General features: G+C 46.4%; 3 protein-coding genes across 3 annotated transcripts; 1 reads left to right on the top strand and 2 right to left on the bottom strand.

Annotated features, from left to right (window-relative positions):
• The first annotated feature begins 4,670 nt into the window (after window positions 1–4,670).
• On the top strand, window positions 4,671–8,433 carry LOC133909439 (putative pentatricopeptide repeat-containing protein At5g37570). Its single transcript, XM_062351873.1, has one exon. It carries the CDS (start codon window positions 4,723–4,725, stop codon window positions 6,322–6,324), a length of 1,602 nt encoding a protein of 533 aa, XP_062207857.1. The 5' UTR covers window positions 4,671–4,722; the 3' UTR covers window positions 6,325–8,433.
• On the bottom strand, window positions 6,723–7,826 carry LOC133909440 (thioredoxin F, chloroplastic-like). Its single transcript, XM_062351874.1, has 3 exons — window positions 7,407–7,826; window positions 7,188–7,287; window positions 6,723–7,093 (listed from the first exon to the last, which is right to left on the bottom strand). The coding sequence occupies exons 1-3, from the start codon at window positions 7,721–7,723 to the stop codon at window positions 6,965–6,967; spliced, it is 546 nt and encodes a 181-aa protein (XP_062207858.1). The 5' UTR covers window positions 7,724–7,826; the 3' UTR covers window positions 6,723–6,964.
• Window positions 8,434–11,817: 3,384 nt separating the features above from the next.
• On the bottom strand, window positions 11,818–14,189 carry LOC133909437 (uncharacterized). The gene is made up of 5 exons (XM_062351868.1): window positions 13,980–14,189; window positions 13,645–13,877; window positions 12,840–12,920; window positions 12,223–12,579; window positions 11,818–12,069 (listed from the first exon to the last, which is right to left on the bottom strand). The coding sequence occupies exons 1-5, from the start codon at window positions 14,134–14,136 to the stop codon at window positions 11,965–11,967; spliced, it is 933 nt and encodes a 310-aa protein (XP_062207852.1). The 5' UTR covers window positions 14,137–14,189; the 3' UTR covers window positions 11,818–11,964.
• Between the last annotated feature and the right edge of the window lie 71 nt (window positions 14,190–14,260).

Genomic DNA, 14,260 nt, shown 5'->3' with positions numbered 1-14,260 from the left:
TCCAAGGCGATCCGGTCGTGGCTGGGGAAGGAGAAACTCAGAGAGGAATGGGCGAGCCTTGTGGTCTGTGCCTTGTCCTTGCTCCCCAGCTTAGCCACGCGGCTCTCTTTGTCTCTGCTCCCCTCGCCATAGGCTGATCTGATCTGTCTCGCCAAAAGTGCGCTCGCTTTGGCAGATTGGACCAGTCACCGCACCGGTGCGTGAGGCAGGCAGGAGCAGGACTGCAGCCTGCAGGAGTGTTGTTGACCGTTGAGTAGTCACTATGCCTGTCCCGAGATGCCATCTGATGCCGTCTGCGAGATCCATGAAACAGTGTTACTACCAACGAATTGTACTACTACCAATCAGTAGCAGCAGCACCTTAATCTGACAGTGCTTTTAGTATTTATGCACTGTCAGGAATTAAGTGCTTTTTAGTACCATTTCCTATGGTACTGCGTGACTTTTGCCCAAGGTGTTCGTCACCTTTGATCGGAACTATGCATGATTGGTCACATGGCTCTGGTGAGGAGTCCGGCCGGCCTAGACTAGGATGAAAGCGGTACGGAAAAATACTGTCCTGCTTATCATAATTTCTCGATTTTTTCTGGCGTTTTTGTTTTTTCGTTCTTACCTAAAATCGGTTTGAAACCGGGAAGTGCCAGGCGAAAACTAGATTAGAATCGGTTTGAGTCTCTTCCTGATCGAATTGTCGGTATCCTATTTTTTTATCCGGATATTTTAAAGGGGATTCCTATTTCCTCCTCCTCGGTGACTTCTCCGTCGCCGCCCATGGCAAGCCTCCTCCTCCGCTAGCATCGTTGCCCCCACCAGCGCCACCTTCGCATGTGGCCAATTCAGTGTGTGCACACACGTAACCTCCAGACGAACTGCTGCGCGTGACCTGTTCGCTCGACTTGAACGACTCTTGATGACAATTATCCAACTGCTCGTGGTGCAGCTCCCTTGTAGATCTAGCCACTCACGGTGCAACTCCCCTGTGGATCCAGCCGCTCGTGCTACAGATTCAATGCGTATAAACACCGCAGCTTATCAGCCCTTTAGCAGATGCAACTCTTGTCTGGAGTATTGGATCGATGGGATCCATGCTGGACAAAGAGAGAGATTCGAGTGGATTTCACTGGATAGATGAGCATGTCTTCGTGTCGAATTGTTATGCACTTATGTGTATATGGATTCATGCTATGATATTTTTTTATTTTAATGTTTCAAGTTATGGACTCATCATTACGAGGTTCGGTCTTCCTGATTTTAGTCATCGGTTTCTGTCTGATATCGATATATTTTCGTTCGGATTGATTCATTTTCGTACAACCGGTAATCTTGTGTTCGTTTCAGCTTTCCCGTTTTCATTTTTATATGAATTTTTCTAACCGTTCATGTCTATTTTTATCCCTGACCTGGACAATAATTTTGATGCCCAATACGGGGTCGCCACAAGCGGACAATATGATGTGGGATCATAGCCTGGGAGGCCCTGGTTCTTCCGAGATCCCCTGGCCGACGAACAGCTCGGCAACATCTGGATCCCTGGCAATGGCCACAAGCCACATCGTTTGCTTTGGGTTGTTGTTGTGTCGTTAGCCCGTTACTGTCCAGATCTGACCGGATATGTTTGATATATTTAATTGCTCCCGAAAACAAACAATTCTTTCCTCAGGTCTTTGTTGAAACTTAGTGTCTCACTGACAGATGGGGTTCAGGCTACCGAGGGTGTGTCTGTAGGGATGCCGTGTCAGAGATACGTTGGAAACAAGATACTCCTACGTGTCAGTGCTCGAGTGGGGAGTGACAGGTCACTGTTAACAGCGACGTGATTGGCGGGGCGAAGGACAGGGGCATGTGCGAGGGGAAGCTAAAAGCAAGCTAATGATGGGAAAGAGACAAGCAGATCAACTGCAGCGGCCTCGTCGTAGGGTGCGTTTGTTTCGCGGAAGACGTTTCATATAATTGTACCGTATAAATAGATTAAAAAGAAAGCATGATAAGTGAGTCATATTGGTTAAATAAAAAAGTATTTAGTTGGTTATATTTATCTAAGATATGTTGAGCTGAGTTTCTGTTTAATTAATTGAATCTGATATTATATGGGCAGATATAAAAATAGAGTTGTGATTAGTTACTCGTGTGAAGATGATTTTGTGATACTGATAAATAAATTTATCTGCATGAGCTGATACAGAGCCCACAACTATTGAACCAAACCGCAGAGCACTCTCAACCAAAATAAGATACTACAATTATATCTATCAAATTAGACTAAAACAGTAAGTATCAATAACTAAACACATCTTTCTATAAGGTTATATGAATCCAACGATAATCAAACGCACCCGTAGCTGCCGGGTTGGTGCAGTAGGTGGGATGCCAGGGGTAACTGCACATCGTCTGCTGCCTGCGGAGTCAGCTGGTGTTGTGACGACGTGGATCTCTCTTTCTGGACTGTGGATTTGCTGGCGAATTAGGTGGTCGAGATAGGGATGGAGAATGACGCCATGCGTAATTGCAGTCTTCTTCAGTCTTGCTGGGGCTTAGCATGCACACTTGGATAGAAGTAGCGGATGCATGCAACTGGTGACGTCTGAAGCTCAGCTTGACATGTGGTGACGTCGATTCGCGGCAATGGATTGGTGCGTAAAGTAAACAGATCATTGGAGACTAGGAAAATTCAGGTCGATCAGTTTGTTGATTAGATTTGAACATCATTTGGAGCATTTTTGGGAGGGCTGTATTTTGGAGCTTGATAGCCCATCAGGTGAATTTTATGATTTGATTGCAAGTGGTGGATAGAGACAAAAGATAATTTACTTAAATGAAATTGGCAAGATAGCATCCAATGTTGTTTTTAATAACAATGAGATTATCCAACATTTATTTTCGATTCCCAGTTTGCTAAGTTTATTCGGAGATCTGTGTAAATTGCTTTCGGTATTACACCTCGAGAAGTGTTTCACATGTATTTGTTGATTGGCTATGCAATAAACTCAAAGTTGAGATCCTAAGTTTTGGTTATAGCAAGTGCTTTATGTTAGGTCATATGATTAATCAGGAATGAAATTATTTTTAATAAATCAAATCATAACTCTTACATGTAGGTGATCTTTAGAGGAACTTTAGATTCGATACTGATCCCTACTGCAAAAGAAGAAGGCAAGATGTCAAATAAAGTGGGTGTTGAGGGTAAATTCCTGATAGTGATTTTGATGTATGCTGTACAGTGGGCGTGTGGACGGTATTTTAGCAAATGAGTGTGTGTTCGGTGGACTAAGGGACACAAGGAGTTATACAGGTTCGGATTTTTCAGAGGATAATAACCATACGTCATGTGTATGTTATGAAGGATCTCAAAAAATTATAGATGATGTTTTTTCCTAGTTTCCTGCCTCCCATTTGGAACGAGGCTCTCGTCCCTTTATATAGTAGGGAAGATGAGTATTTACATGTGTGTCCGAACAGAAAGGCCTCTACTCATCCTAATATCTAATCCAGACCATCATTACGGAGGAACAGGCGTGCCTACTTACTCTGAGGGCACCATGCGTCTAGTTGCCATGCGTCTAATGTCACGGGACTAGATAAGGTTCTTCTATGCTGACTTCATCCACTTGCTTGGTCGGGCTGTCGATGACATCCCATCCACCATGCGTCGCCGTGCCGATCCTGTAAAGTTCTATCCCGCAACATTTAATGTTACGTAATGGGACAATGCCTTTTGATGTCGGCCTTGTCCACTTGCCTGGTCGGGCTGCTGACAATGTCCCATCTGTAGTGCGTCGTCATACCGGCCTGCAAAGTTCTATCCCACAATATTTAATGCTACGGGACGGGACAGGGCCCTTTGGCGCCGACCTTATCCACTTGCCTGGTTGGGCTGCTAACAACATCCCATCCGCCGTGTGCCGTCATATTTAATGCTACGGGATGGAATAATGCCCAACTGCGTCGTCCATGACTTCGTCCTCTGGTGCTGGTGCCTGAGGAAAGAAAAATACTTGAGTGGATATTAACGACGGTACTTTGGACAGGTTGCGTCAAATCTAGCCCTGTGATCAGTGTGGCTGGTCGCGGGTGTAAGCGATGGTATAGAGAGACTGGTCGAGCGGACGCTTAGACTGGTCGCTATGGTCACACAATCGACCAGATTTTGAGAGTACGCGGCTCTAGTTGTTAGGTCTCCTGTGAAGTCTGTTTTTATCATGGTATCCCTTTACTCAATATATTGATAGTGGGAGTGCCGGGTCTTAAAGACCATAATAATGGAGATCTTCCTTAAACATGGACAGATATTTACTATGAGAATTTATGCTTGAAGTTTGTTTTCCATCATATTTAATTTTGGTATTCTATTACCATTTGTCATTTGTTGATCTTTTATTTACAGCCCACGGCTGGAACTATATAATTAATAAATAGATGTGTGCATATCTTATGCAAATGCTGAAATAATAAAACATTTCTTTATAAAAAAGATAGAGACAACTACGTTGTTTGAGAAGGAAAAGGAAATAAAAGAGTAGTATCAACTCAAAACTCGGCCCGACTTCCCAGAAAAAAACTGAAATTGAGCCGTGAAACTCAGCCCGAGTAGAAACAAAGTCCAGCCCAGAAGTTCAAAACGCCGGCATATAAGAACCCCCCAATCCCAACCCAAACGAAGTCGAACAGTTCGTTCCCTCTTCCGGTCTTTCCCCACCACGCGCGGTCACCGCCCACCGCGACGTGATGGCGGCCCAGCCCAGCGGCGATGCGCGCCTCGACCGCCTCGCCCGCGCCCTCACCTCCGCCCGCCCGCCCCCGCCGCCCGCCGCGCTGCACGCCCACCTCCTCCGCGCTCACGCCGCCATCGCTCCCGCTCTGCTCCGCTCGCTCCTCAACCGCGCCATCCGCCGCCTCTCCAAGCCAAGCCCGCGCGCCGCGCTCGGCCTGCTCCTCCTCATGCCGCGCGTGTCCGTCTCCCCGGACCACTTCTCCCTCCCCTTCGCGCTCAACGCCGCCGCGTCGCTCCGCCTCCTCCCGCTCGGCGCCTCCCTCCACGCCCTCGCCATCCGCCTCGCGCTCCTCCCGCTCCGCCTCCCCGTCGCCAACGCCATCGTCGACCTCTACGCCAAGTGCGAGGACCTCCCCGCCGCGAACGCCGCGCTCGCGGACATCCCTGTCCCCGACGCCATCTCGTTCAATTCTCTCCTCTGCGCACACGCCCGCCTAGCCTTCGTGCCCTCCGCCGAGTCCCTCTTCGCCTCCATGCCATGCCGAACCCAGGTCTCCTGGAATGCCATGGTAGTCGTATACGTCAATGCAGGTGACCTCGTATCTGCTCGCCGTGCGTTTGATGAAATGCCTACAAGGGACTCTGCCTCGTGGTCGGTGCTGATTGTAGGGTATTGCAAGCGTGGGTCGATGCAGTGCGCGCGCGAGCTATTTGACAAAATGCCGGCAAAGAATCTCGTGGCGTGGACAGCAATGATTAATGGTTATGCACAGACTGGGCAGCCGAAGGCATCACTTGCGTTGTTTAGGGAATTGGAGGCTGCCGGGATTGAGCCTGATGCAGCCACCATGGTTGGGGTTATTTCTGCGGCTTCACAGATGGGCAGCACGGAGTTGGCTGGGTGGGTTGGAGCTTATGTTGACAGGAAGAGGATTGAAAGGAACGAGAAGGTGCTTACAGCACTCGTAGATATGCATGCCAAGTGCGGCAATGTTGAGAAGGCTCTGAGTGCTTTTAGGGAGATTGCACAGCCGGATGCCTATCCATACACTGCATTTATTAGCGGGCTGGCAACTCATGGGCATGCAAAGCTGGCACTTCAAGTGTTTGAAAGGATGCAGGCTCAGGCTGTCAGGCCTGATCCGATCACTTTTGTTGGTGTGCTTACTGCGTGCAGCCATACAGGGCTTGTCGATAAGGGACTGGAGTATTGGGAGGCAATGGTGCAGGATTATGGAATTGAGCGCCGTGCGGATCACTATGCCTGTGTCGTTGACATGCTTGGCCGAGCAGGGAGGCTTGAGGAGGCTTACGAGATGGTGCAAACAATGCCGATGGGGCCACACCCTGGGGCTCTTGGTGCACTGCTGAGTGCCTGCAAGACACATGACAATGTTGAGATTGCAGAAATTGCTGCAAACAAGCTTTTTGAGTTGGAACCTTGGAACACTGGGAACTATATACTGCTGTCCAATATATATGCTGGGAAAGAGCTATGGGAGGAGGCGGAAAGAGTTAGATTGCTGATGAGAACAAAACTGCCCTTTAAAAAGCCAGGGTCTAGTTGGGTTGAGGATCGACAGAGGGAGCGTGCCAAGATGTCTGTGAGAGACTGAAAATCAGTAGAAACACCACTGTTGATTTGGAGATGGCGGAAGCTAGGCAGGCTTAAAACAGAGCTAATTTAACAGTCATCAAAGCAGGAGCTTCGTATCAGCTTGACACTAAGGTATCTTCAGTTCATGTCATATCCGAAACATTCTGTGATAAATTATTTTAATCCATATAGGTACCGATTGATTTCCTATAGTAAGTATAGTTATCTCCCAATGAACTGAGGTAGCAGAGCATAGATCCTTACACTTGCAATAGATATGGTTCAATGAATATTTAGGAATGGGAATGGTTATTCTTTGTTACAATTTGAGCACTACACCTTAATGCTTGTAAGGGTTCAGCGAGAGAACCTCTTGATATGGTTTTCATAACACACTGAGTACGAAAGACTAGGATCAGTTGCAAATTATTAACATCAGAAAGAAGCTGTATCGTCATGAAGTACGAAATGATTATTTACAACGTGCACTCCACATGAATGAGTGTATATTGGTCTTGATGATTGGTAAATCATAAGCAGAAGAACTAGAAAAACATTTTTCTGCATGTTGCCACTTCCACAAAGGGGATGGCTCATCCAATAGTGTACACTAGTGATAGCATGCTAATTTATGCACTATTTTCAGGGCATTCTCAGCTTTACTTCGCTGTCTCGATGGCATGAACCAATTCATCAATCTTTGCACCAGTGACCTCCTTGACCACCTTGCCATCCTTGAGAATCTTGAATGTTGGTACAACCTTTATGCCCAGCTCCTTTGCAAGAGTCTGCAAGTAGCAAGCACCGAGGTTTTCAGCATGTCATGTCCCACAGAGCACATAATAGTAATACACAAGAGCCAGCGATGTAATCCCAACTGACCTTGTTGTCCTGGTTGCAATCGAGTTTGAGAAACACAATATCGAGGTTCTTCTCAGACATCTCCTGGAATTTCGGTGCCATCACCTTGCAAGGGCCGCACCTGCAAACAAGAGTGCCAGACAGTATCAGACTGCGGTGAGGAGAGATCTATTCTCTTCTTGGTTTTTGATCTCGGTAAAAGACTGGAACGAAGCAGAGGTTGATGAGCTCGGACGATACCATTGAGTGTACATGTCGAGGACGACGACCTTCTCTCCTGCCGCCTTGACGATTGGCCAGAAGGTGTCCTTGTTCACCTCCGTCACCGTCCCGGTCACCACCTCAGCCCGCACCGATGTTGTCTCCAAGCTGCTTGACCTCATCGGGGTCACTCCCCTCGTCTCAGAGCTCGTCATCACCGTCAGGCTCCTCTTCTGGGACGCTGCCATGCTGCCGAGCAAGGCTGGGAAGCGCCCACAGGCGGCCAGCCGGCATGCAGAGATGGCCGGCGAGGAGGCCGGCCCGTGAGACGAAGAGATGGAGAGGCGTAACGCCATCGGATGCTAGAGTTTTGGAGGGTAGCAGGTGGGTGAGTCTGGTAGGAGAGGAGCTTGCAGCGGCGGCGGCAACAGACAAGTGGGTGAGCTTGAAAGGATATCCTGGGCTGTCTTGTGGTATTTATCGGCTTTCAACGAGAGATAGTTTGTTGCGGGAAATGGCATGGCTGCCCCCGGCAATTTATGCACTTCTGTGGTGACGCTGCATCCCGTATTCCCGTAGCGTTCCGTGCTAGAGTCCATTTTCGTCATCTGGACGATCATATTCTGTGGTTGCCAGATCAGCTCTCCGGTTTTACGGAGGACTAAGACCCTGTTCGCCAAGGTTTCAGCTCTCAGCTTCATTTTAGATTGAGTGATTATAAATTAATATAAAGTGATTTAAATATTTATTTTTAATCTAGAACGTAAATAAGATATGTCATTTAAAAACCTCGGATATAGCTTTAGCTTCAGTTTTATGGTTTTTTTAAGCTAAGATTATCCTACTCTAGAAATTTTTGGAGCTAAAGTTCTACCACACATGTCTAAGTTTGTATAACATTTGTACGCTACGCTTGTTTTGGTAACTGGTGGGCTCCGAGCAGAATGAACCCATATGTAAGAGACACACAATCTTCTTTTGTGGTAGTGACCGTTCCCACTTAATAGCATGTGGCCTCACGATGACTGTAACATGGAATCAGCATCGTAGATCCTTTTGCACCTATTTGTAAGACTGCTACTTTTGTATTCTTGTTTACTGAATTATCGACATCGTCTCCATTCATAATTCTGACTACATTTTTGTATGCGAAAAAATAGAAACCCTCTCAAAAGTTACTTCTTTCATTCTGTCCGACATGCTCTTTTTTCCTTGCATCAACACTTTCGTCAGCGGTGGTGCTGCCCAAAAACCAATCAAAAGTCATCTTATTCTTTGGGTGAAGACTTGTTTTCGATAGTGCATCCGTTTGTCACTCGCACACATGCTTTCATCTTCCGTTCGCTATGTATCGACACACATGCTTTCATCTTCCGTTCGCTATGTATCGATGGGAACATATTCGTGGAAGTTTCAATACTTGCCATGTTCTCACCTGATTTACATGTACTCCCTGTCGTTATGGACCCTACACATGTCTTGTCTCTTCCAAGGTCCAGCTTCCAGCAGCCTCGATGTCCATTTTCTCCACTCTCCTTTTCTCCACCCCCCAAATTGAGCACATCGGTCCTCTCTCTGCTCTCAACTACGTCTCTCCACCCCCAAATCGAGCTTGCTGGCCTTCTCTCCCTGCCTTGCCTCCCGAGGCTCAAGTTGTCCGGGGCGTACACGCTCGAAGGGCTCTTCCGCGACGAGTTGGCCATGTCATGCATGCTCAACGAGCTCCTCCGTGCCAAGTCGGCCCGTGGACAACCCGTGTGCACCATGGGGTATGATGAGTTCATGTTGTGGATGCCAAGCGTGTCGTGACGACATAGCGTGTCATGTAGGGTGACCACATGAAGCTACCCTTGCAGGGCAGGGTGCCAACGGGGCTACCCGGTCTACAAAAGGGGCTAGAGCGGGCTGACAGATCTAGGCACCGTGGCTTAGTGTGTCTCGATCTCATGCTACAGCAATGATCGAATTATATAGTTTTTTGCTATTTTAGATTGTGTGATTTACTTGCAAGTATGGAGAGGATAGATGGAGCTATCAGGACTTGAGGGATGAGGTGACACCACTGCTGTGAGGTTTTTGAGGCCTTAACTAGTTTATGTCTGTTTGTCGGTTCTCCTCTCCAAAGTTCAAACCAATTTGCTTTTTGAGTTGTTAAATTTTGCTCTTGTAAATTGAAAAGTTGCTTTCTGATTGCAGTTTCTTTTTTCATCAATTCATCAACTTGCCTCGGATTGTTATCTGATTTGCTTCTTTCGGGCTCATCATTTTGCTTTCTCTATATTTGTATATTGATTTGCTTTTTTTTTTGTTTGCATCAATTTGCCTCTCATTTTTTCTGATTTGCTTATCTAGATGATCCAACTTGATTTCTAGATTTGTATGGATTTGCTTTTCCGTCTGGGGAAAGAGGGAGGCATCATCGTCATCGTACAGAGGAGGGATACGGTGTGGCTTTTGGCCTAGTCGCCGATGCTTGGGCGTGCCTACCATGCGAGGGTGACGAGTTCCTTGGTCCGCCATGATATGCAGCAATTCATCAAGTTCTTCAGATCAGTGATGCGATAATGCTGGTGTTGTGGGCCTGGCCTAGGGATTGCCTCGCGCGTTCCATGTGGATGCGCGGAGGGGATTATAATATAGGTTAGTTGATCTGATTATGAAAGTAATTAATTAGGGAATTTTCTAATTAAGGGTGTGTCGGTTGGCTAGCATTAGCATGCACGTGCACGTATTAGTCGGGTCCTATTCTTTATCCTTTTTTTTTGTAATTTCTTATCGGAACCCATCTATGTTGTGAACTTAGGAGCATTCCAATCGATCGGTAGATATATATATTGCGCAATCTCGCGAAAAGGAAAGCAACCGATGATTTTTTACAGCAAAAGGCCAAATCCACGATTGCACTATGTCCTCAGAGTACCTACACGTTGGCGAATTTCCGTCTTGCCTGTCTGGCAAAATTTTAGTCAAACTACAGCTTTTACATATACGGTCAGGCAATATTTGTGGCTCTGCTCGCATCAAATTTGGGAGAAAAATTGGAAAGTGCCCGAGATATTCTCGGGAAAACGTCAGATAGCCTGTCCGCTAGGATGGCGACACGAAGGCAGCACGGTCATCACGGATAACTGCAGCAAGCCAACTAGTCAGCAAAATCGTTCTGAAGAGTGGCTTAGGACATCTTCAATAGATATTTTAAAATATATTCTTTATAATATTATTATAGTATTTTTTAACATTATTATAATATTATATATATTTTATTTCTAATAGATACCATATTTTCTATATTTTATTATTTTGTATATCTCCTCGAGCCTGCAATCAACTTCTGTTAACAGCTACACAGTAATACGGCCTCCTTCCGCCTCCCGTGTTTTTCAGCTTCTTCGGCATTTATGCCTCCTCCCGTTTCCTGTAGCAATAAAAAAGGGTGTCTGCTGGAGGCGTTTTCTGGGCGCTCGCTCACCGTATCCATCCCTGGAGACGGCATGAGGAATGTTTGGGCTTGGAGTTCGGGAATGTAGGAAACAGAAACCGATGCTCCGTTTGGATCTGCAGAAGGAGATCGTTAAGGCCGGGCCCAAGAGAATTCGGCCCATAAGGCCTAATCACATACAAATACCTCCGTCTTACAAAGGGCCTAATCACCTACGTGACGACCCGCGCAATTGTATATTTGAACGTTAGACTACATAAAATGTATCTATTTTTTTTTTGAAGGAAACAGAAAATGTATATTTGAACGTAGTGTCTTTCTTAAAGAATGTGGAGCTAATTTATTGTGCAACCTTGATATACATATGATATATAAATGGGGTGTTTCATTAGTCTATTATGTGATCATCGCATAAATTTTGGTGGGATGACGCCATCTCCCATATGATATTGAATGAGTTGATGATTGAAAACACATTCCTCCTCAAACCAAACAAGTAGGTTTGGTTCGAATCTAAGATCGGATGAGCAGCGGTTCCTCGAACAATACCATAAAAGTTCATCTCCGGCCCTGCAAGGTCATATGAGGATTAGAAAAACACGTTAGACTACAGAAAGGAACTGCACCATCTGAGACACTTCCTGGTACAATACATCGTCCCAATGGCCTTTTGTGTGTACTGTACGCACGAAAGTTGCGTACACACAAATAGAGAGTTTGGGGTGACACATAAGCAAAACATCGTACACCCAGAGGCATACCCAGAAATGTCCCATCAAAATATTTACATCCGTAGATTTCAAGAAAAAAGGAGAAACTTCTCATTGATACCTTCAATTGGCAATCCGATCCATAGTCATTTTAACCTAGCTAAAAACGTGTGCACTGCTATAGGATTCTCACTAGGACTTCAATACTGATAAGTGATAAATGCAACATGAAGCCATGAGTGTCAAATTTATAGTTCGCAAAAAGGGTGCCAAATTAATATCGGCGAGAATGGATCATAACTGTTGTCAAAGTCTCAAATCTCTTGCACGTCAGACTGTGGCATGACTATATGATATAATTTTGCTATACATAGTTAGATACACACAGGATCGATCGGGAAGATTAGGACAGATTGCGTTGAAGCTGGTGCAGTTGATGCTGGTGCAATCACAGAGTCGTTTTCAAAAACTGTACAATGAAGTAGATCACGGCCAGGAAAAGCGCAATCTGGTACACATCTTGATTCAATCCATCATCTGGCCTTTGAAAGAACTGCATCAATAACACCAAAACAACGCTCTGAATAACTGGGATAACTAAACTGACCTCATCAAAAATTGTGCATTAGAAACAAAAAATAGCTAGATAATCTGGAGATTTGTAATTCAGCGGCACAATTATGAAAACTATAAGAGATTCATGTACCTTTGTAGGATCGCCAGAAGGATCCGGATAACTTTCCAAGTTCTGATCTTCCTTTGTTGATAGCCCAGATGCCGTGCTCTTAGCAGCTTCAATTGTATCCTTCCCGGACTCAACAGTGGAGTAAACCCTTCTGGACAACCAAAAGTAGGCCTGAGCGGGTAGAGACGAGGCAGTGAGGTCCCAGGAGTCCACCTGTTCGAGTACTTGGCCACTTATCTGGTTCAAGACGTACTGCGAGTCAACACGGACTATGACTTCCCCTCCGATGGTCGCGAAGAATGGATTCTTAGGTTTCCCTCTGAATGCCCATTTGATTGTCAGAGTGCTTGTCGATTGCATTGACATTTCCTGGACTGTCTGACGCAATAACAAGAGTGTTGATTAGATGCTAGCTGAATTGGGGGGGGGGGGGGGGTCATGCTGGAAACAGGTAACAGAATAGCATGTTGTGCAGCAAGTTTGGGATAAGATCCTGAATTGAAGTATCTAACTCCATAAAATCATCTGGAAGCAATCCCATGGTTCTTTTTATGTTCAATATGAGTAAACTGAAAAATGTTCATTATGATGATATGACAGGAACCAGAACACGCCATTGCAACTTAATCAATTCTTACCACTACAGGGTTTTCCAATGCCTTGGTGATCCACAATGGCCTCATGTACTTCTCACGCCCAACAAATGTCCTGAGCGGGTCCTGAAAGGAAATAAGTAGAGAGGCACGGCGAGGATAAGCATACAAGCAACTAGCTGAAGGATGACGACTAGGTCATCTGAAGATTGAGAGGCATAGCCAGGTGAATTACTTTCTTCTATGGAAATGAATAAACACACGGGTGCACACATCTTACTGTATGGCTATTTTCAGTCCTATTTTCCAAGTTCCACTGTTCCTGTCAACCTATACGGCAATGACATTGCAAACAATTTCTGCATACAGGTACCAATCAAAGCTATTTCATATAGCATTTGCAGTTCAGTGAACAACTGAACATTCACTAGTTAACTAACTAGCAAATGATTTTTGTTTTTGAACAAAACTAGCAAATGATTCCCGTTTCAAGTGTAACTTAGTCTCCCTCGAATAAAAAAAACTTGGTCGAAACTTTGGATGTCCAATTTGAAATTTGAATCTTCAAGTTGATTCAAATTCGAGTGGAAGTTCCAATCCTTCGAGCTATTGAGTTGCAAGATGCCTTTCAGTTTCAACCTTTCCCCCCTGAGCCAGGGATTTTTGTTAAGGACACCACATACTTTACTTTCTCTAAATTAAAGGGTTTTAAATTCCAGCTGAGTCTCAATCAGCCGTGAAGCAGACTATACATCTACAACCAAATATAAAAATTCAGGTTACCAAACAAGGGATCAAGAGCACTTGTGCAGAAAGATGAGATGAGATCAGATCACATGAGTGTGGGCACCTTGTATTTGACGGAGACGGCGTAGCAATTGAACGCGCGGTTGTCCTCGCGCAGATCGAGGATGTCACGCGCGAGCTGCCTCGCCGTGGCCTCCACGTAGGGGCTGCTTATGCACTCGAAGTCGTTGCAGAGCTCCCCGAAGTCCATGCCGTCCACCATCTTATCCGTCTGGGACCTCTCCACGGGACGATCGGCGGCGGCGGCGGCCTCCACCTCCTTGGAGTCATCGACGACTGCGCACGCAGCGCACGGCTCAACACGTCGTCAGAGATGAGCGCACGCGCAGCATCAAAGAATGCACAGGGTACACATATAGACTTGATCTTAAGCCTCACCATGCAACGGGGCTAGACGGTGGGGAGGATCTGCACGTTGGAGAGACGCGCCGGAGACGGAGGCGATGTTCCGCCGGCGGAAGGCGGACGCGGACGAGGAAGGGGAGGGGGAGCGGTGGCAGGAGCACGAGAGCGCGGCGGCGGTCGGGGTGGCCATTGGTGGCCCATGGCTCGGACGGCGTGGCGCGGCGTGAAAAGGCGCGGGGTTGGTCGCTGCGGATAAGGCCGCGGCGCGCCACGGCCTCTCGTTGCCCCGCTGGCCTCCTGTGGCCTCCGTGCCG

The sequence above is a fragment of the Phragmites australis genome, chromosome 2 (assembly GCF_958298935.1).
Source record: "Phragmites australis chromosome 2, lpPhrAust1.1, whole genome shotgun sequence".
Lineage (NCBI taxonomy): Eukaryota > Viridiplantae > Streptophyta > Magnoliopsida > Poales > Poaceae > Phragmites > Phragmites australis.
Note: the sequence above shows the minus strand (reverse complement) of the source record. Positions and strands in the feature narration are given on the sequence as shown.

What these genes read in the sequence shown, in the direction of transcription:
- LOC133909439 (XM_062351873.1), top strand. Translation starts at nt 4,723, where the DNA reads ATGGCGGCCCAGCCCAGCGGCGATGCGCGCCTCGACCGCCTCGCCCGC.
- LOC133909440 (XM_062351874.1), bottom strand. Translation starts at nt 7,723, where the DNA reads ATGGCGTTACGCCTCTCCATCTCTTCGTCTCACGGGCCGGCCTCCTCG. An exon ending in CTCGACATGTACACTCAATG is followed by an intron (nt 7,288 to 7,406) that starts GTATCGTCCGAG and finishes TCTTGTTTGCAG; the next exon opens with GTGCGGCCCTTGCAAGGTGA. An exon ending in ATTGCAACCAGGACAACAAG is followed by an intron (nt 7,094 to 7,187) that starts GTCAGTTGGGAT and finishes TGCTACTTGCAG; the next exon opens with ACTCTTGCAAAGGAGCTGGG.
- LOC133909437 (XM_062351868.1), bottom strand. Translation starts at nt 14,136, where the DNA reads ATGGCCACCCCGACCGCCGCCGCGCTCTCGTGCTCCTGCCACCGCTCC. An exon ending in CCGTCTAGCCCCGTTGCATG is followed by an intron (nt 13,878 to 13,979) that starts GTGAGGCTTAAG and finishes CTGCGTGCGCAG; the next exon opens with TCGTCGATGACTCCAAGGAG. An exon ending in CTTCTGGCGATCCTACAAAG is followed by an intron (nt 12,070 to 12,222) that starts GTACATGAATCT and finishes TTATTGATGCAG; the next exon opens with TTCTTTCAAAGGCCAGATGA.